This window comes from Enhydra lutris, unplaced genomic scaffold (genome assembly GCF_002288905.1).
Source record: "Enhydra lutris kenyoni isolate GAN:26980312 unplaced genomic scaffold, ASM228890v2 scaffoldscaffold51, whole genome shotgun sequence".
Classification (NCBI taxonomy): Eukaryota; Metazoa; Chordata; class Mammalia; order Carnivora; family Mustelidae; genus Enhydra; species Enhydra lutris.
Window position 1 is genome coordinate 10,461,926 of NW_019154135.1, and position 22,232 is coordinate 10,484,157.

At 43.0% G+C, this 22,232-nt stretch overlaps 1 protein-coding gene across 1 annotated transcript in view; it reads right to left on the reverse strand.

Annotated features, from left to right (window-relative positions):
- Positions 1 to 22,232, reverse strand: part of LOC111157084 (von Willebrand factor C domain containing 2) — a 101,360-nt gene that overhangs the window by 59,547 nt on the left and 19,581 nt on the right. The window contains exon 2 of the mRNA XM_022518310.1: positions 20,645 to 20,774. Within this exon, the coding sequence (XP_022374018.1) occupies positions 20,645 to 20,774 (130 nt within the window). The remainder of the gene's footprint in view (positions 1 to 20,644; positions 20,775 to 22,232) is intronic.

The window sequence follows — 22,232 nt, forward strand, 5'->3', positions numbered from 1 at the left end:
TTTACCAGAGAAAGGAATACTGCTCTTACTGGGCACCCAGAGTGCACTGCTGAGTAATGATGCTGGAGATGCTTATGCGTTAGAGCCAAATAGGAATAACGTTTTAGCCCTGAAGGGTCCTGCAAGTCCTCAGGTCCGGTTGTCTTTGAACTGGGCTTCCCAGCCTCTGAACACCTTTGAGGGATTGTCCCGACAGTCAAAGGCATCCCCCATCTGCTTTTCCACGGCTGCCCACTTAGCCTTTCTCTCCACAGTGACCTGAATGCAGACGCACCAGCATTTGGGGCTCTTGGGGGTGAAGCCCAAGATGTATTCAATCCCGCCTCGTGTGACCAGAGTTGTTCCAACAACTGCTTCCGTCTCCCCTCGTTACAAGAATCGAGTTATAACACGGGTTAAAATAGAGACCCTCCTTTCAGGGGCCCGCAATTCTATGAAATGTGACGGCTTCTCATTAAAGAATTGGTGATGTTTTCCTCCCATAGGATAATACTTTTCTCGGTGTTGGCTGACGGGCTTTGAAAAGACACTCAGCAAATGTGTGATTAAGGATGAATTCAGTGCACAGCTGTCAGGGTTACCAAATTGTAACCGCTCTTAAGCGAAGGCATTTGTTTTAGAAAAGAGGAGATACAATTTTCAGAACCCGTGGTTTATGGATCCCTCCTGGGGTAATGGGCTCTTTTATACCTGAAGTTTATCTTCCTGCAAGACAAATAAAAATGTGAGTTTTCTGTCGGCGTAAGAGCGGAAAGTGTCTTCTGATCAACAGAGACGGGATTTTATATTCCCTGGTGCATCCCCGAAAGCCCTCTCTAAGAATATTCATTGGCTCATTCTCTTGCAGACGGAGACGGATTGGGGAAGCCGTGCGCGGGGCTACTTGTCTTCACACTGTCAGCCCATTTCTACCCAAATGCAGCCCATGTAAGCATTTTGGATGCAGTTCGAGTTTGCTCTGGTAATGGTGCCATTGATCATGCTGTTGGAGGTGGCGAATATATCTGCCTGCCTCAGGATGAATAGCTTTATTGTCTACCATGACAATTGATTTCCCTTTGGCTAAGGACACAGGGTGGGGGTATTTTTTGGCCACTGTATTAATGACCAAGCGGCTTTTACCAGATGAATAATGGCCAAAGTCTATGAATGGGTAATCTTCTGGAGGACAAAGGGAAACGCAAGCTCTTTTGCAACCTTCGTCTGTTTAAGGCTGGGCCAACTGCCCCAGCATCCACGGTACCAGTTCAGGGGCTCCTCACAAGAAAATCTGGGGCCAGGTTAGTTTTAAGGAGCCCAGGTGGACAGAGCCCTAGGAGGACAAAGGAGGGAGGAAATGGCCCTTGAGTCCTGACCGGGCAGAAGGAGTTGGTGTGTCCGACCCTCTCTCCAAGCCTGCTGGGTGCGCACAGACGGTGCTCGTCTGCAGGTGAAGAAGCGGAAGACGGACACGCAGCAAGGTGACCGGGACTCTGCCAGAAAGTCACATCCGCTGGGCTCCAGAGCCGGGGCTTTCCACGCTACTCCTGCAAGGAATTTAGTCTAACTCGACCACGCAAAACGCCGCACAAGGGCATCCACAGAGGCGTTGTCTTCCAACAGAGCCTACAGCCTGCTCTTCCGCGGGGTCTGAGCCCACACCCAGAGTGACCGCTGCAGGTCAAATACATTTGTGCTGCTTCCGTCCTAAAGCCCCTTGTGGGGTGCCTCACTGCCTTGGGATTGAATCGGACCTCTCATGTGGCATAAAGGTCCTTGGTGAGCTTGTGTGTGCCCATTGTCTCGCAGGAGCCCACTCCCTCCTACCTCCGGGCTTTGTGGGACTCTCCCAGCCCCTTCACTCTCACGCATGCCCCACCCAGGGCCACCCTCCTGGCTCCTTCTGCTTCCAGAGTTCACAGGCTGCTCCCCCCTCCTCTCCCACATGCTTCTTGGTTTTGGAGGAACAGGGGTCAGGGGTGGGTCCCAGTTCCCTCACGGGACCTGTGTTTCTAGAATCCTTCCCTTTTGCCAACGTATCTCCTATAGCAGGAAGTGAGGCTCAGCCAGTATCTGAATGAATGAAACACTTGTAAACCCACCCTGTGGCTTTGCTGTTTCAAGGCAGCCACAGCTGAAGCTGGATGTCCACTCTACAGATACAGAAAGTATACGGAGAAAATCAGGTTACTTGATTAAATTCCTCGCCCCCACACCTCGCTGTATTACAGGGCACTGCAAGAATTTGTTTGCACAGCAATGACTTCCAGACACCAAGAACTCTTGAAGTCCTGCTCAAAGTTATTTATTTTTTAGGGACTTTTTTTTTTTTTTATTGTGTTATGTTAGTCACCATAAAATACATTATTAGTTTTGGATGAAGTGTTCCATGATTCATTGTTTATTTTTTTTTCCTTTTTAAAGATTTTATTTATCCATTTGAGAGAGAGAAAATGGGAGAGAGCATGAGAGGGGTGAAGGTCAAAGGGAGAAGCAGACACCTCGTGGAGCTAGGAGCTCGAGGCGGGACCCGATCCTGGGACTCCTGGATCATGACCTGAGCAGAAGACAGTCACCCAACCAACTGAGCCACCTAGGCACCCTGATTCGTTGTTTATGTATAAAACCCAGTGCTCCCTGCAATACGTGCCCTCCTCAATACCCACCACCAGGTTCACCCATCCCACCACCCCCTTCCCCTCCAAACCCCTCAGTTTGTTTCTCAGAGTCCACAGTCTCTCATGGTTCATCTCCCCCTCCGATTTCCCCAACTCCCTTCTCTCCATCTCCCCATGTCCTCCGTATTATTCTTTATGCTCCACAAGTAAGTGAAACCATATGATAATTGACTCTCTCTGCTTGACTTATTTCACTCAGCATAATGTCCTCCAGTCCCATCCATGTTGATACAGAAGTTGGGTATGCACCCACATTGAGATACCACCTCACACCAGTCAGAACGCAAAGATTAACAAGTCAGGAAATGACAGGTGTTGGTGAGGATGCAGAGAAAGGGGAACCCTCCTACACTCTTGGTGGGAATGCAAGCTGGTGCAGCCACTCAGGAAAACAGTAAGGAGGTTCCTCAAAAAATTAAAAATAGAGCTACCCCTATGACCCAGAAATTGTACTACTGGGTATTTACCCCAAAGATACAGATGCAGTGAAAAGAAGGGCCATCTGTACCCCAATGTTCATAACAGCAATGGCCACAATAGCCAAATTATGGAAAGAGCCAAGATGCCCTTCAACAGATGAATGGATAAAGATGAGGTCCATATACACAATGGGATATTACTCAAAGTTATTTTGTTAAGAAGGCAGCAAAGTAGAATATGTTATGGCAGCAGAGGGGGTGGCGAATGCCATGAAATATTTTAGTCTAGGTCCTTAATACAAATAAGCAACATTTTCTATAAATTAAAATAACAAAAGGTTTAGCAAGGTTATCATAAAACCAGAAGCTTTATAAATGCATGCACCATTCTGCAAAACCACGTGAAGTTATGTATCCGAATCATAAAAATGTTCTCACCCTTTGACCTAATCATCTCACTGCTGGGAATGCATCCAAAGGACATGATTCGAAAACAAATACAGGCCATACACATGGTAATGTTTACTGCCATCTTACTCAGGATTTCCCCCCTATGTCCCTCACTGCTGTCATCATAAATTCCAGCAAAGTAGCAGACACAAGTTATTTACAGGACTCCCCCCCAACCCAGACTATGAGCTCATTAAGGCTGGGCCCCATCACTTGACTCATCTTTGTCTCTGCAGTTAAACAAGGAAAATGTGCCTCAAAGTTTTCTAAAACACATGTGCCCACACACCTGTATGAGCACACACATGTGCACTCACACACTACTCTCCATTAATCTTAAGAAAGAAAAAAAAAAGAGCCCAATGGTCAACAAAAGACCGTGTTTCATTACGGTGTCGCCCCAGTTCCTGCATCAGAATACAAAGTGATTAGGGCTCTGGCTTCGGAGAAGAATCAACAGGGTCACAAACTTGCCTTAAGAAATAGGCTAGAGGGGAGGAGTCAAGATGGCGGAGAAGTAGCAGCTGAGACTACTTCAGGTAGCGGGAGATCAGCTAGATAGCTTATCTAAAGATTGCAAACACCTACAAATCCAACGGGAGATCGAAGAGAAGAAGAACAGCAACTCTAGAAACAGAAAATCAACCACTTTCTGAAAGGTAGGACGGGCGGAGAAGTGAATCCAAAGCGACGGGAAGATAGACCGCGGGGGGAGGGGCCGGCTCCCGGCAAGCGGCGGAGCAGCGGAGCACAAAATCGGGACTTTTAAAAGTCTGTTCCGCTGAGGGACATCGCTCCAGAGGCTTAACCGGGGTGAAGCCCACGCAGGGTCAGCGTGGCCTCAGGTCCCGCAGGGTCACAGAAGGATCGGGGGTGTCTGAGTGTCGCAGAGCTTACAGGTATTAGAACGGGGAAGCCGGCTACAGAGACAGAGCCGAGGAGTGACTCTAAGCTCGGGGTTACCTTGAACCGGTCGCAGGATCGGTCAGCTCGGAGCGCGGCCGGAGGCAGGGTGACGGGAGTAAATCGGCGCTGTTCTCTGAGGGCGCACTGAGGAGTGGGGCCCCGGGCTCTCGGCTCCTCCGGGCCGGAGACCGGGAGGCCGCCATCTTCATTCCCGCCCTCCGGACTCTACGGAAAGCGCTCAGGGAACAAAAGCTCCCGAAAGCAAACCCGAGCGGATTACTCAGCCCGGCCCCTGGTAAGGGCGGTGCAACTCCGCCCGGGGCAAAGACACTTGAGAATCACTACAACAGGCCCCTCCCCGAGAAGATCAACAAGAAGCCCAGCCAGGACCAAGTTCACCTACCAAGGAGTACAGTTTCAATACCAAGGAGAGCAGCGGAATTCCAAAGGAGGAGAAAGCAAAGCACGGAACTCATGGCTTTCTCCCCATGATTCTTTAGCCTTGCAGTTAATTTAATTTTTTTTCTTTTTCTTTTTTTTTTCAATTTATTTTTCTTCTTCTGCTAAATTTTTTTAACTTTTACCCTTTTCTTTTTTAACGTTTTTTAACTAGTTATCTAATATATATATATATATATTTTTCCTTTTTATATTTTTTTCTTTATTGGTTTTCTTTTTTTAATTGTTTCTTTCTTTTTTTTTTCTTTTTTCTCTCTCTTTTTTTTTTTTTCTTTTTTTTTGAACCTCTTTTTATCCCCTTTCTCCCCCTCACGATTTGGGATCTCTTCTGATTTGGCTAAAGCATATTTTCCTGGGGTTGTTGCCACCCTTTTAGTATTTTACTTGCTCCTTCATCTGCTCTTATCTGGACAAAATGACAAGGCGGAAAAATTCACCACAAAAAAAAATACAAGAGGCAATACCAAAGGCTAGGGACCTAATCAATACAGACATTGGTAATATGTCAGATCTAGAGTTTAGAATGACGATTCTCAAGGTTCTAGCCGGGCTTGAAAAAGGAATGGAAGATATTAGAGAAACCCTCTCGGGAGATATAAAAGCCCTTTCTGGAGAAATAAAAGAACTAAAATCTAACCAAGTTGAAATCAAAAAAGCTATTAATGAGGTGCAATCAAAAATGGAGGCTCTCACTGCTAGGATAAATGAGGCAGAAGAAAGAATTAGAGATATAGAAGACCAAATGACAGAGAATAAAGAAGCTGAGCAAAAGAGGGACAAACAGCTACTGGACCACGAGGGGAGAATTCGAGAGATAAGTGACACCATAAGACGAAACAACATTAGAATAATTGGGATTCCAGAAGAAGAGGAAACAGAGAGGGGAGCAGAAGGTATATTGGAGAGAATTATTGGAGAGAATTTCCCCAATATGGCAAAGGGAACAAGCATCAAAATCCAGGAGATTCAGAGAACCCCCCTCAAAATCAATAAGAATAGGTCCACACCCCGTCACCTAATAGTAAAATTTACAAGTCTTAGTGACAAAGAGAAGATCCTGAAAGCAGCCCGGGAAAAGAAGTCTGTGACGTACAATGGTAAAAATATTAGATTGGCAGCAGACTTATCCACAGAGACCTGGCAGGCCAGAAAGAGCTGGCATGATATATTCAGAGCACTAAACGAGAAAAACATGCAGCCAAGAATACTATATCCAGCTAGGCTATCATTGAAAATAGAAGGAGAGATTAAAAGCTTCCAGGACAAACAAAAACTGAAAGAATTTGCAAGTACCAAACCAGCTCTACAGGAAATATTGAAAGGGGTCCTCTAAGCAAAGAGAGACCCTAAAAGTAGTAGATCAGAAAGGAACAGACACAATATACAATAACAGTCACCTTACAGGCAATACAATGGCACTAAATTCATATCTCTCAATACTTACCCTGAATGTTAATGGGCTAAATGCCCCAATCAAAAGACACAGGGTATCAGAATGGATAAAAAAACAAAACCCATCTATATGTTGCCCACAAGAAACTCATCTTAAACCTGAAGACACCTCCAGATTTAAAGTGAGGGGGTGGAAAAGAATTTACCATGCTAATGGACATCAGAAAAAAGCAGGAGTGGCAATCCTTATATCAGATCAATTAGATTTTAAGCCAAAGACTATAATAAGAGATGAGGAAGGACACTATATCATACTCAAAGGAACTGTCCAACAACAAGATCTAACAATTTTAAATATCTATGCCCCTAACATGGGAGCAGCCAACTATATAAACCAATTAATAACAAAATTAAAGAAACACATCGACAATAATACAATAATTGTAGGGGACTTATCACTCCCCTTACTGAAATGGACAGATCATCCAAGCAAAAGATCAACAAGGAAATCAAGGCCTTAAATGACACACTGGACCAGATGGACATCACAGATATATTCAGAACATTTCATCCCAAAGCAACAGAATACACATTCTTCTCTAGTGCACATGGAACATTCTCCAGAATAGATCATATTCTCGGTCCTAAATCAGGTCTCAACCGTTATCAAAAGATTGGAATCGTTCCCTGCATATTTTCAGACCACAATGCTCTAAAGCTAGAACTCAATCACAAGAGGAAATTTGGAAAGAACCCAATTACATGGAGACTAAAGAGCATCCTTCTAAAGAATGAATGGGTCAACCAGGAAATTAAAGAAGAATTGAAAAAATTCATGGAAACAAATGATAATGAAAACACAACGGTTCAAAATCTGTGGGACACAACAAAGGCAGTCCTGAGAGGAAAATATATAGTGGTACAAGCCTTTCTCAAGAAACAAGAAAGGTCTCAGGTACACAACCTAACCCTACACCTAAAAGAGCTAGAGAAAGAACAAGAAAGAAACCCTAAACCCAGCAGGAGAAGAGAAATCATAAAGATCCAAGCAGAAATCAATGAAATAGAAACCAAAAAAACAATAGAACAAATCAACGAAACTAGGAGCTGGTTCTTTGAAAGAATTAATAAGATTGATAAACCCCTGGCCAGACTTATCAAAAAGAAAAGAGAAAGGACCCAAATAAATAAAATCATGAATGAAAGAGGAGAGATCACAACAAACACCAAAGAAATACAGACAATTATAAGAACATACTATGAGCAACTCTACGCCAACAAATTTGACAATCTGGAAGAAATGGATACATTCCTAGAGACATATAAACTACCACAACTGAACCAGGAAGAAATAGAAAGCCTGAACAGACCCATAACCAGTAAGGAGATTGAAACAGTCATCAAAAATCTCCAAACAAACAAAAGCCCAGGGCCAGATGGCTTCCCGGGGGAATTCTACCAAACATTTAAAGAAGAACTAATTCCTATTCTCCTGAAACTGTTCCAAAAAATAGAAATGGAAGGAAAACTTCCAAACTCATTTTATGAGGCCAGCATCACCTTGATCCCCAAACCAGACAAGGATCCCATCAAAAAAGAGAACTACAGACCAATATCCTTGATGAACACAGATGCAAAAATTCTCGCCAAAATACTAGCCAATAGGATTCAACAGTACATTAAAAGGATTATTCACCACGACCAAGTGGGATTTATTCCAGGGCTGCAAGGTTGGTTCAACATCCGCAAATCAATCAATGTGATACAACACCTTAATAAAAGAAAGAACAAGAACCATATGATACTCTCCATAGATGCTGAAAAAGCATTTGACAAAGTACAGCATCCCTTCCTGATCAAAACTCTTCAAAGTGTAGGGATAGAGGGCACATACCTCAATATTATCAAAGCCATCTATGAAAAACCCACCGCAAATATCATTCTCAATGGAGAAAAACTGAAAGCTTTTCCGCTAAGGTCAGGAACACGGCAGGGATGTCCGTTATCACCACTGCTATTCAACATAGTACTAGAAGTCCTAGCCTCAGCAATCAGACAACAAAAGGAAATTAAAGGCATCCAAATCGGCAAAGAAGAAGTCAAACTATCACTCTTCGCAGATGATATGATACTATATGTGGAAAACCCAAAAGACTCCACTCCAAAACTGCTAGAACTTGTACAGGAATTCAGTAAAGTGTCAGGATATAAAATCAATGCCCAGAAATCAGTTGCATTTCTCTACACCAACAACAAGACAGAAGAAAGAGAAATTAAGGAGTCAATCCCATTTACAATTGCACCCAAAACTATAAGATACCTAGGAATAAACCTAACCAAAGAGACTAAGAATCTATACACAGAAAACTATAAAGTACTCATGAAAGAAATTGAGGAAGACACAAAGAAATGGAAAAATGTTCCATGCTCCTGGATTGGAAGAATAAATATTGTGAAAATGTCTATGCTACCTAAAGCAATCTACACATTTAATGCAATTCCTATCAAAGTACCATCCATTTTTTTCAAAGAAATGGAACAAATAATCCTAAAATTTATATGGAACCAGAAAAGACCTCGAATAGCCAAAGCAATATTGAAAAAGAAAGCCAAAGTTGGTGGCATCACAATTCCGGACTTCAAGCTCTATTACAAAGCTGTCATCATCAAGACAGCATGGTACTGGCACAAAAACAGACACATAGATCAATGGAACAGAATAGAGAGCCCAGAAATAGACCCTCAACTCTATGGTCAACTAATCTTCGACAAAGCAGGAAAGAATGTCCAATGGAAAAAAGACAGCCTCTTCAATAAATGGTGTTGGGAAAATTGGACAGCCACATGCAGAAAAATGAAATTGGATCATTTCCTTACACCACACACGAAAATAGACTCAAAATGGATGAAGGACCTCAATGTGAGAAAGGAATCCATCAAAATCCTTGAGGAGAACACAGGCAGCAACCTCTTCGACCTCAGCCGCAGCAACATCTTCCTAGGAACATCGCCAAAGGCAAGGGAAGCAAGGGCAAAAATGAACTATTGGGATTTTATCAAGATCAAAAGCTTTTGCACAGCAAAGGAAACAGTTAACAAAACCAAAAGACAACTGACAGAATGGGAGAAGATATTTGCAAATGACATATCGGATAAAGGGCTAGTGTCCAAAATCTATAAAGAACTTAGCAAACTCAACACCCAAAGAACAAATAATCCAATCAAGAAATGGGCAGAAGACATGAACAGACATTTCTGCAAAGAAGACATCCAGATGGCCAACAGACACATGAAAAAGTGCTCCACATCACTCGGCATCAGGGAAATACAAATCAAAACCACAATGAGATACCACCTCACACCAGTCAGAATGGCTAAAATTAACAAGTCAGGAAATGACAGATGCTGGCGAGGATGCGGAGAAAGGGGAACCCTCCTACACTGTTGGTGGGAATGCAAGCTGGTGCAACCCCTCTGGAAAACAGCATGGAGGTTCCTCAAAATGTTGAAAATAGAACTACCCTATGACCCAGCAATTGCACTGCTGGGTATTTACCCTAAAGATACAAACGTAGTGATCCGAAGGGGCACGTGCACCCGAATGTTTATAGCAGCAATGTCTACAATAGCCAAACTATGGAAAGAACCTAGATGTCCATCAACAGACGAATGGATAAAGAAGATGTGGTATATATACACAATGGAATACTATGCAGCCATCAAAAGAAATGAAATCTTGCCATTTGCGACGACGTGGATGGAACTAGAGGGTATCATGCTTAGCGAAATAAGTCAATCGGAGAAAGACAACTATCATATGATCTCCCTGATATGAGGGAGAGGAGATGCAACATGGGGGGTTAAGGGGGTAGGAGAAGAGTAAATGAAACAAGATGGGATTGGGAGGGAGACAAACCATAAGTGACTCTTAATCTCACAAAACAAACTGAGGGTTAATGGGGGGGTGTGGGGGGGTGGGATTATGGACATTGGGGAGGGTATGTGCTATGGTGAGTGCTGTGAAGTGTGTAAACCTGGCGATTCACAGACCTGTACCCCTGGGGATAAAAAGATATTATATGTTTATGAAAAATAAAATTAAAAAAAAAAAAAAAAAAAAAAAAAGAAATAGGCAAGAGAAGATTTCCCAGGTGAGGACAGTTGAATACAGGTCTTCACAAAGAGGAGAGACGAAAAAGGGACTCCAGGTCTGGCCCTCAGAAAGATCGAATGTACCGGGCAAAATGGAAATGGTCAAGCCTGGTGGACACTAGTTTGTGACCAGAGTCCCTGCCTGCCTGAAATTCGTGGCCAAATGCAGTCTGACTTTAGGAAACATTAAAAACAAAACAAAACAAAAAAGCCACGGTCATACAGCTTCTGTCTAGAAGTTTAACTCAGAAAAGCGGTTCTCCATCATTATCCGCTTGCCACCACTTTGGGGCAGTCTGGGTCTCACTTGATTTATTCATCTCAACAAATAGGATTCTGTCCCAAGTGTTTGCACACAAAAGTGTCCTTTAGAACTACTGACAAATTTCCAAAGAAGAGCGGCTATTGTAGAGATTTCAGGGGGAGATGAAAACAAATGAAGCTTCTGGATTTAGGATTTCACACTCCACCCATTCCTCCTCTTTGGCTAAATTATCAGAAAGGGGAAGACCTGAGAGCTGTCCAAGCTTCTCGGACGACCCTGAGGATCTAAGCCTGGATTGAGCGACCTCTAGCCCAGATCTAGGGCCTCTCAGGGGAGGGAGGAGGAATACCAGGGGACATTTGAGACCTTCTCTAAAGAACAAATGATTAAGGGAGCCCTGGTGACTCAGTCGGTTAAGCGTCCGACTCTTGGTTTTGGTTCAGGTCATGGTCTCAGGGTCATAGGAGCAAATCCCGAGTCAGCAACTTGTACACCAGGAGGAGTCGGCTTGAGATTTTTTCTCTCCCTCTGCCCCTCCCCCCACTCACACTCTTTCTCTCTCTCTAAAATAAGTAAATACAATCTTTAAAAAGAAAGAACAAGTGACTGATGCTCACTGAGCTTTATGAGCATTAATGGGATGCCGTCTGCATCACTGTTCCCACACCACCAAAATATAAGTAAAACAGAAGACACATGAGGAAGAAACATGTTAGCGTTCTGGAGTTGAGCTCTTGATCTATGTTGGGAAATGCTAACCGAAGTTGAATAAAACATTCATAATTATTCATTTGTTCTTTCTTAAAGACTTAAAAAAAATAATCTCTACATCCAACATAGGGTTTGAACCCACAACACTGAGATCAAGAGTCACATGCTCTTCCAACTGCGCCAGCCAGGAGCCCCTAAAACTTTTACAATTGTAAAAAAAACCATTTATGTTATTGTTCCTAGGCAAAAGCTTCACGAGGAAGTCGTGTCTGCTGAAAAGCAAAACTGGGGTATATTTCTCTTTGCAGGTCGAATTTATTACACTTCTCGCTCTTGCTTTGGCTTCTAGGAAGCTTACAGTCAAATCTGCTGCTCGCCTGTCCTAGCCGGTGTGTAGGGTGATAGAGAGCATAAATCATGAGCAACGTTTTTGACTGTCCAGGCAAGTCATTTTCTTTCTGCCCTGATATTTCCATTTTTAAAATATTATTACATGGTACTTATTTCTCTAAACTCTAAAATCTCTAGAGGAACACCAAGTACAAAATAAGGCATTTGGAAATGCTTCCCAATCTCTGAATGACCTCCTGCATGGCGAAAGCCTCGCAGCTTCTCTTCTTACACTTGACCAAGAAGACAGAGTGAGAAGACACATGCCTGAACTCACTGGTTCTGCAGGGGCGGTCCCCACACCGGCAGCAACAGAAACAGAAGCATGCAACTCTTGATCAATGCGTGGGGTTCAAGCACCATGTTGGGCATAAAGCTTACTTTAAAAAAAATACAAATTCTCAGGCCCCAGGCCAAACTTTCCAGATTAGGAACTTCAGCAGTGGTGCCCAGAAGGTCTGTTTTTTCGTAAGTCCTGGAAGCCATTCTGATGCTCACCAGGGTTTAGCTGGGCGAAAGGTGCATCCTGGTGCTCCTGCTCCCACCTGAGACCTGAAGGCATCTAGTGACCCTTATTCTCCCTGCATTCGCAGCCCCAGCCCGTGGGAAGTTGAATCATAGAAAGGAAGAGTCTAAAATGACTACAGGAGTGCCATTGAAGGAGGCAGAGAGGTATCCACAGAGCAAGCGAAGAATAACTAGACAGGTGTTGTGTGGGGAGTTGACTTCTGTTCCAGGTACAGGGAATCTACTGTACAGAAGTGTATGAGGAGCCATCCACCTAGTTGAGTGTGTATGTCTGTCCTTCTTGACAACCTCCCAGCTCCTGAAGGTCAATAACGGTACATGCTTAGAAGGGTCTCAGCTTCAAGAGGCCTAATGAGAACATTTCATAGTTATCAAAAGCACCAGACCAGGATCTGAAAAGGCAGTCTCTGAGGAAAGATGAAAGGAAATATTTTCATACTAGCCTTAGGAGTGAGTCAAGGCAAATTACAAAAATTACATTGTCTTTTTTTTTTTTTAAGATTTCATCTATTTATTTGAGAGAAAGAGAGAGAGAGAAAGACAGAGAGGGCACAACAGGGGGAGCAGCAGAGGCAGAGGGAGAAGTAGACTCCCTTCTGAGCAGAGCCCCCAATGTGGGGCTCAATCCCAGGACCCCAAGATCATGACCTGAGCCGAAGGCAGATGCTTAACTGACTGAGCAACCCACATACCCCAACTTTGTCCATCTTTTTAAGAGATTGTCAATACTTCTAGCAGCATTGAGGTATATTTTAAACACCATAAAACTCACCCATTATAAGTACACAATTTAATAATTTTAGTAAATTTATTTAATTTTGTAGGTATCATAACAACCCAATTTAAAGATATTCCATCACTTGAATAAATCCCCTCATGGCCATTTGCAAAGAATTCCCTCTCTGACCCCAGGACTAGGCCATCAGTGAGGGGTTTCTCCCTATGTATATCTGACTACTCTAGACCTTTCAAAAAATGGAATCATACAGCAGGCTGTCTTTTGTGATATGGAATGATTTGTCTGAGGTTTGATCCTTTCTAGCACATAACATTGTTCATTTTTTATTGGTGAATTATATTATATCATGTGGTTTTACCACATGTTTATCCATTTACCAGTTAATGTACATTTGGACTATTTCCATTTTCTTTTCTTTTCTTTTTTTTTGTTATTAAGGATAATATTGCTATGAACATTTACATACACATCTTTATGTGGACATATGCTCTCAATCTTGTGGACATATAGTAAGTTTTTGTTAAGTATCATAAATTTTTTTACAATGCTTGTTTAATTCTGTTGTATTCAAAGAACATACTTTATGTGATTGTCCTTTATATTACTATTTTAAGACTTATTTTATGTCCTGACAAATGGTCTGCCCTAGAGATGTCCACCTGCACTTGTAAAGAATTCTCCAGTGGTTGGGTACTATTTTCCATACATATGTCAGGTCAAGTTACTTGAGTGTCATTCAAGTCTTCTATATCCTTGCTTATTTTCTATCTAGTTTTTCTATGATTGTTGCATTGTTTTTTTTGCAGTTTCTAACTACAGTTATTTGAAGTTTCTATTTCTCCTTTGAATTGTATCCATTTTTACCTTATGTGTTTTGGGGCTGTGTTATTAAGTGCATATACATTTTTATTTGTTTTCTGCAAGGTTCCTGGATTTTAATCTTCTGTTCATCCCTGACCACCTTTATTATGTTAGGTAAATATTTTTAGTGTGTCATGTTTAATTCTCATGTTGATTTTAATTACTCTTCTAAGAATTAAAATATGCATCTCAATTTATCACAATCTACTATAGAGTAATTCTAATTTAATTTCATGAAAACAGGAAATCCAATTTCCTTTCTCTCTTGTCTTTGCACCAAGAATAGGCCCTGTCACAAAACTGTAATATTATGGAAGTTGTGGGGAGTGGCAGTACTCAAAACTCACTGAGAAGATATGTCTCTCTGATCAGTGGAAGGAGGAAAAGGACACAGAGGTCCAAAGAGAGGTGGGAGTGCCCATTATGGTTTTCTCTCTTTTTTATCTCTCAGCTTTGTCTTTATGTGTTGGAGTTGTTCAGTCATTTATCAGATTTATGTGTTGCATTTTTCCCCTATATATTTGGGTTGCTTTGCCCTGGCTTAATAAGTGTTGTTGATGAACAGAGGTTCTTAAATTTTTTTTAAAAAGATTTTTATTTATTTATTTGACAGAAAGAGAGATCGCAAGTAGGCAGAGAGGCAGGCAGAGAGAGGAGGAAGCAGGCTCCCTGCTGAGCAGAGAGCTCGATGCAGGGCTTGATTTCAGGACCCTGAGATCATGACCTGAGCCAAAGGCAGAGACTTAACCCACTGAGCCACTCAGGTACCCCAGGAGTTCTTAATTTTAACAAAGTCCAATTTATTAATTCCTTTCAATATGATTAATGTTTTCAGTGTCCTTTTAAATTAATCTTTGCCTACTCAAAATCATAACAGTGGTCTCCTATGTTTTCTTCTAAAAGCGTTATTAGTTTAACTTTCATATTTAAATGCTATCTGGAACTGATTTTTTCGTACAGTGTGAAGTAGAAGACCTGGTACTTAGGTCTTATACACAACCTCGCAACATGAATTGAAAAGATCCTCCTACCCCAGTATACTGCGGTGCCAGCTTAGTCACACATCTAGTGATCTTCATGTCTGTGTCTTTTCTGATTCTTTTCTTCTCCCAACTGTTAGTCTTTTTATCTTTGAGACAATATCACAGTACGTGAGTTTCTTTTGTAGTGCATATTTTCCAGCTTTGTTGCTGTCCTTCAGCATTTCACTGGCTAGTCTTTAACTTTTATATTTCCATGTGGATTTTAGAATCTGTTTGTTAATAGCCACACATGTACACACAGACACAGCATCATTTTTGTTGTCTTGTTTTTGCTTTTTTTTTTTTAAACTGGAATTGTGCTGAAACAAGAGCTTCCTTTGAGGCAGATGGACGTTTTTCACATTATTGAGTCTTCCAATTATGAACATGTTATATCCTTCCATTTACTTAGGACTTCTTTAATTTCTCTCAATAAATTTAAGATTTTTAACTGTGGTAATCTTGCAAAATTTTGTTAGATTTACTTCTAAGTATTCAATATGTATGATGTTATTTGAATGATTAGTTTTTATTTTTTATATTTTTATCTTTTGTTTCTCCTATTTATTTTCTAATTTAAATTCAATTAATTAACAAAGAGTATATTATTAGTTTCAGAGGTAGAGTTCACTGATTCATCAGTCTTATATAACACCCAGTCCTCATTATATCACATGCCTTCCTTAATGTCCATCACCAGTTACCCTATCCCACAACCCTCCTTCCCCTCCAGCAATCTTCAGTTTGTATCCTATGATTAAGAGTCTCTTGGGACATCTGAGTGGCTGGTTGACTGCCTGCCTTCAGCTTAGGTCATGATCCCTGGGTCAAGTCCCACATCAGGCTCCTTGCTCATCAGGGAGCCTGATTCTCCCTCTGCCTGCTGCTCCCCCTGTTTGTGCTCTTTTTCTCTCTGTCTGTCTCTCTGACAAATAAATAAATAAATAAATAAATAAAATTTTTTTAGGAAAAAAAAGAGTCTCTTATGGTTTGTCTCCCTCTCTGATTTCATCTTGTTTTATTTTTCCCTTCTTTCCCCTATGATCCTTTGTTTTGTTTCTTAAATTCCACATAAGAGTGAAATCATATGATAATTGTCTTTCTCTGATTGACTTATTTCACCTAGCATAATACCCACTAGTTTCACGTTATTGCAAATGGCAAGATTTCATTCTTTTTGATGGATGAATAATATTCCACTGTGTGTGTGCACGTGTGTGTGTGTATAATACATATATTTTATATATTAATATATATTACATGAAAGATTATTTTTCAATACATTTCTATTGGTTGCTGGTATATAGAAACATGACTCATTTTTACATATTGACCTTGTACAACAATTTTGTATCAAGGATTAATTCTGATACTTACAGTTTCCTTGATATTTTTAATAGACAAAATTCATGTCATTTCTAAATAGCAACCAAGCACTTCCAAAAGATTGGTTTTATGTCTCTGGTAAAGATTTTGGAAAGATTCGATGGTGAGGCCAATGAGAGTTGGTTGTTCCTTGTGAAAAGGATCCTGATATGAATCTCTCTCTCTCTCTCTCACATGTAAACACACACCATTCAGTTCTGCCCAACTCACTACATGCAGTTTAATTATTTTATCCTATTCTTTGAAATACATGGGAAAAAAAAGAAACTCTAATTCTTAGTCAATGTTTCTCATATTTTTCATGAAAGTGATTCTAGTAATTTGAAGTCTCAGTATTTTTCTTACAAATTTTATGAAAATTTTCATTTTCTTCTCCAAAAAGCCATATTTATTTTCTTGGGGAAATAAAGTTGCAAATAGCTAATAGACCCTGGGACAATGTGGGGGTTTAGGGAACTGACCTCTGTGCAAGCAAAAGTCTGTGTATAACTTTTGACTCCCCCAAAACTTAACTTAATTCACAGCCTACGGTTAACCAGAAGCCTTAACAATAACACAAAGAATTGATTAACACGTATTTTGTAAGCTGTGTTATATTCTGTACTCCTACAAGAAAGTAAGCTAGAGCAGAGAAAATGTTAAGAAACTCATGAGGAAGCAAAACTACATTTATAGAACTGTCCTGTATTTATTGGGGAAAAAAAAAACCCCTGCATATAAGTGGACCCACATCGTTTAAATCCATGTTGTTCAAGGGTCAACAGTATCGTTAGTGACCATGATACTGTGGTGAGATGCACAATCTCTTAACTCAGGACTTTAGTGCTTTCGAACTACCTCCTACCACCTTGGGCTATTCCCCTTCAGAGAATCAGAGTGGATCCTAACAAGGCTCAGAGTCAAGGTCGTGCCTGTTCCTGTGCATGAAGGAAGAGCGTGTGCGTGTGCAGAGCAGAGCGGCCTCACCTCTGCCGTCACAGGTGCTCTGAGACCAAGGGGCTTATGTGGCATGAGTGCTGTGAAATTCACCTCTGAGGTGCCCCTGTCGCCAGAGCGAACCTGAAATCTTGAAAGTCCGTATAAATAACATTTGCTGTTTGTATCACTGGGGAAAAGTAAAACAAAACAAAACAAAACAAAAAACCCAAAAAAACAAAAAGCAAAAAAAAAAAAAACAACAAAAAACAAAAAACAGTGCCACACAAGCCATTTTATGGAAAGAAAATCCTTGGGAGACTCATCTATACTAGTCATCAAAGTGGAAATACTAAGTCGTACTTGGTTTGTGATCTTTTATTTGTATCCCTTGCATTCTTGGTTTCGAACTTTTGCTCCTCTGACATGAGTGACTTCGGCAGCTTGCTACAGATCTGAAATTTTCCCTCTGTAAGAAGGAGGAGGTATTCAGTGCTACAGAGGAAGACATTAGAGTATGCAGAGTAAAGGCCTGCCTCACAAGATTGGGACTCAGAACTTTCGTACTCCATCCAAGCAACTTCTATCCTGGCATCTAATTTTGGGTAAGGCACTGGTTTTGATGTCTATAGTCTGTGAGCCCACTGGTAGTATTTTCTTATGACACCATTGTTTTGTGTGTGCAGGGGGCAGAGATAGACTACCATAAATTATTTGTTAATCTCAGTTAATTACTACAGAGCATTCACATTCCATAGAAATTCTTCTCATTTTCAAACCAATCTTCTGGTAAGAATTCAAAACACTATTTACCCTATCAGGGTCAGAATACTATAGGCGGCAGAAAGCCATTCCATCTGGTGAATATTGTATGTGATTAGGCTCATTTAAACTTCTTTCTCCTTGGCACTCCTGAAAATAAGAAGTTGTTGATGTTTTGACATAATTGGATCAAAACCTTTTAATACAAATCCTTCTTGAATCTGTAGTCCTTCTTGAATCTGTTTTTTAAAAAACATATTTATGCTCCTTCTAAGAATCTCTAATATGCCATCCCCCAAATCCTGCCCTATTCCAACCCGTGCTGTCTCTCAAAGTAAGAATCCTTAAAATTTTAGCATATGCACACCAATAAGGAGTTAATTCAAGAACAAACAGGTGATTGCTACAGGGGAGGGGCTGGGGTATGGGAGAAAGGGGTATAAACTGTCAGTGATAAAATCAATATCCTGGGGATGAAAAAAAAAAAGAATTAATCCAGATACTTTCTAATCATAGTTCACTGATTCTCTACCCTAACTGGGATAAATCCTTCCTAAGAGCAAACAGAACTGCAAAAAAAAAAAAAAAAGTCTTGAACTCTATTCAGTAGGCTTCATGCTGGCATTGGTATAAATAGAAGGTCTCCAGCTTCTATGATGGGAACGAACAAAGAAAGAAATGTGCTGATGGCATTGGGTTATATACAGAGATGGGGGAAAGTGGGGACAAAGACAGACCAAAAGAGATAACAGCGAAAATGGCAAAACATTCGCGATAGGTAAATGCAGTAGAAGGTCTACACTTGTTCATTGCACAAGGATTTCAACTTTTCTGTGGGTTTGGAAGCTGTACCGTTTCAAGGACTAGCACTTCCTCAGAGACTGAAACCACATCTTCCCAACTTTTGGAAATATCCAAAGACACCCTATCAAATGCCAAAACATTGTTTCTTACCGTGCTTGGCAAGAGAAAACATACTGTATCTTGGATATTTAACATAACCAAATATGTGAGCACCCCACATTTGAGCCTTCTACTGAATAGCCTGACTCCATGAGAGGTTTCTCTCAGTGCACTCCCCTGCCCACCAGCAGGTATTGCTACCTGGATAGGAACCGCCCTGATCTCCTGAGGGATGCCACAGCTCACCAGTTCCTCAGCAGGCTCACAGCACTCCACACCCCTCTGAGGGCTGCTGCCCTCTCTACCTCCCCTCCTATCCCCAACCCAACTCCATTCTGCCAGTCCTAACTGACACTCGCAAAGAAAGGCATACTGATGTCCCTCCCACCCCATAGCTGGCGGTGAAACCTTATTTGTGAAGTCTGCTCGGAAACTCCCTCCATCTCAGTCTCATGGAATTATGCCTCGTGGTTTTCATTCTTCAAGATGGGTGCACACGGAACAGCCCACCCCATAGCAGATGCACTCCCCAACAGCTCTGACACGGTCTACTCACGTGCAGAGGACCGTACAAGCTGAGCCTCACAGGGTGGCCCTTTCCTCCCCAGCTGCAGTGAGCTTGTTCTTCGGGGACCTTCCTTCTTCCACTTTCACTGGAAACTTACATTGGAAACTTAGTTACATTCCCTCTTCTGTTTATTTACAGTCGTGGTGAAATCTGGTATCTGCCTACACCTCGAGCAGGCAGGGCATCCATGGCACCCCACGGCCTACAAAAGTTTGATTGCAGGAACTCCGAATCCCCCCAGACTCTAACAATAGCCCCTGTGTCACCATCGGCCACCTACAAAGTCCACATCTCAGGGCCTCCTGCGTGGTCCAGCAACGCCGCAGTGACCAGTGGAACACCTCCTTCTCTGGAGTCCTCACACCACGTCCTGTGGCCACACAGACACTCCCCTCCTCCATCCCTCTTGCAGGGAAGGGACTCAAGCTCTTGAAGAGGTGAATCCAGAGTCAGCTCACTTCCAACCCAATGGCCTCATCAAGCCTCCCTCTCGAGCCATCACGGTGAAGCCCACTGTCCCTGGGAACGCACTCTTGTCAAATACCCTCTTAAAATGTGATGCCCAGGATGGCACTCAGTACTTTAAGGTACAAAGTCATTCTCATTATTCAGGATGAGGAAACGCTCTCCCTTTATAAATTATGATCAAGGACATACTGCCATTTCTTTTCCATAAACCAGATGAAGCTTTTGATCCAACACCGGCTCTCACTGGAGAGGGGGTGCTCTTCCTGCCTAATTTACTTATGAAAAATATTCAATTACGTCCCAAGTTTAATTCACTTAGTAATGAAAAGTAAATGAGCCCAACCAGCATGTTTGATTTGTCTTGGAAAGAGAAAAACTGCTTTGCAAGAACAAACAGAGTTAAATTAAAATAAGTGACTCTCCTCGCTCTGGAAATGGAAATTTCTCCCCAAAGAGCTTCTTGACGCAGTCTGTGGAACACGGGGACTGATACCACACCTCCATGCAGAATAGCTTCCGAGTGCGCCCCAGGGCCCAGCGGCCACGTGGTGCACACATGAGGGTGTGCAGACACGTGTTCGAACCCACATGCACACATCTTTCATCCACCACGAAGCAGACCGTGAACTTGGGGTGAACCCCCAGGGGGCGTGGGGGAGGCAGCCCCGCGCTCGACGTGCACCTCACGTACCGTTTTTGCAGATGGGACAGCACTGGTCAGGCTCGTACACAGGGTCCACACACTCCGTCTGAGGACACGCGGACACGGTGCACAGCACCTCCCCGTTGGCTTCGCAGCGGCACCGTTCACAAGGAGACACCTGCAACACAAGCCCACGGTCAGGCTCAGACCTCCCGCCATCCTCCCCGGACAAACTCAGGTTTTCCTACCCAACCCCCATCCCAGAATCCTCTGTGAAGACGCCCGAGTGTCTTAGGAGTGTCACGCACGTTGCAGCCCTGTGGTTTGCAAAGTGCAGAGCCAGGGTGCTGGAGCAGAGCGGGTTTCCCTCCGAAAGCCCCTTTCGTACAGCTCTGCCAGGCCACCCAGCTAGTCGGGGACACTGCCACACGCGAGCTGAGCAGATAGCAGAGGGGGATGGGACCGGGTGAGGGAAGGAGGTACCTAGCCAAGAGCTGGCTGAAGGCGACCTCAGGGAGCCCTCACAGCAGCACTCAGCCGAACCCTTGCCCAGTGTGCTGCTGCGGAAGCAGACTCAGGGGCAGGCAGCTTGCCAAGGGGCCTGATTCCAGAGCCCGGCAGGTCTTCCTTCTCTCCCCCACTGCCTCCAGGGGGCCCTCCCTCTGCCACTCAGTGAGCAGGGGCTTTCTCTGTGCTGCACGCCCAGCAGCTGGCCCAGATTCTACCTCTTGGATCATTCCCATCAAGCGTGATGGCATTCCTGGAAGGGGTGCACGACACCAACTCAATCGGCCATAGCCACACACAGGCTGTGATATAGATGATTTTTTTCCCCTGGAAATCACCACTAGAGTGACTGTCCATGGGGCTGACCCAGGACAAAGCAGAAATGGCATATGCGGACCCGGCAGTCAGAAGCAGGAGCCACCATGTGGAAATAGATGCTTTGAAAGCTAGTGGGGAGGGTGTCAGGCAGAGCATCCTGGACTGGGGGGTCCTGGGTGCTCGGCTCTGCACAGCACACCCTGACTAACCAGCCCTTGAAAGGGAGAGAACGCAAACAACACTCAACGATGCCTCCTTCGTCTAGCCAACGCCGAATTTAAGATCCCAAATCTCTACCAAATACCTGGTTATTTCATGAAACAGAAGCTCATTTTTTATGTAAAATTAGTCTTTTGTCCAGCGCTAGCCCTCAGTCAGCCTGGCTGGGAGTGAGGGCTGAGGCTCATCTGTGTGAGTGTGAGTGCGTGTGTGGGTGTGTATGCGTGTGAGTTTGTGAGTGTAGGTGTATGAGTGGGTGCATGTGTATATGTGTGAGTTGTCGGGGTGTGTGTGGGTGTGAGTGTGTCAGTATGTGAATGTCAGTTTGTAACTGTGTGTGTGTGTTTGTGACTGTGTGTGCCAGTGTGTGAGCAGTCAGCCTGGCTGGGAGTGAGGGCTGAGGCTCATCTGTGTGAGTGTGAGTGCGTGTGTGGGTGTGTATGCGTGTGAGTTTGTGAGTGTAGGTGTATGAGTGGGTGCATGTGTATATGTGTGAGTTGTCGGGGTGTGTGTGGGTGTGAGTGTGTCAGTATGTGAATGTCAGTTTGTAACTGTGTGTGTGTGTTTGTGACTGTGTGTGCCAGTGTGTGAG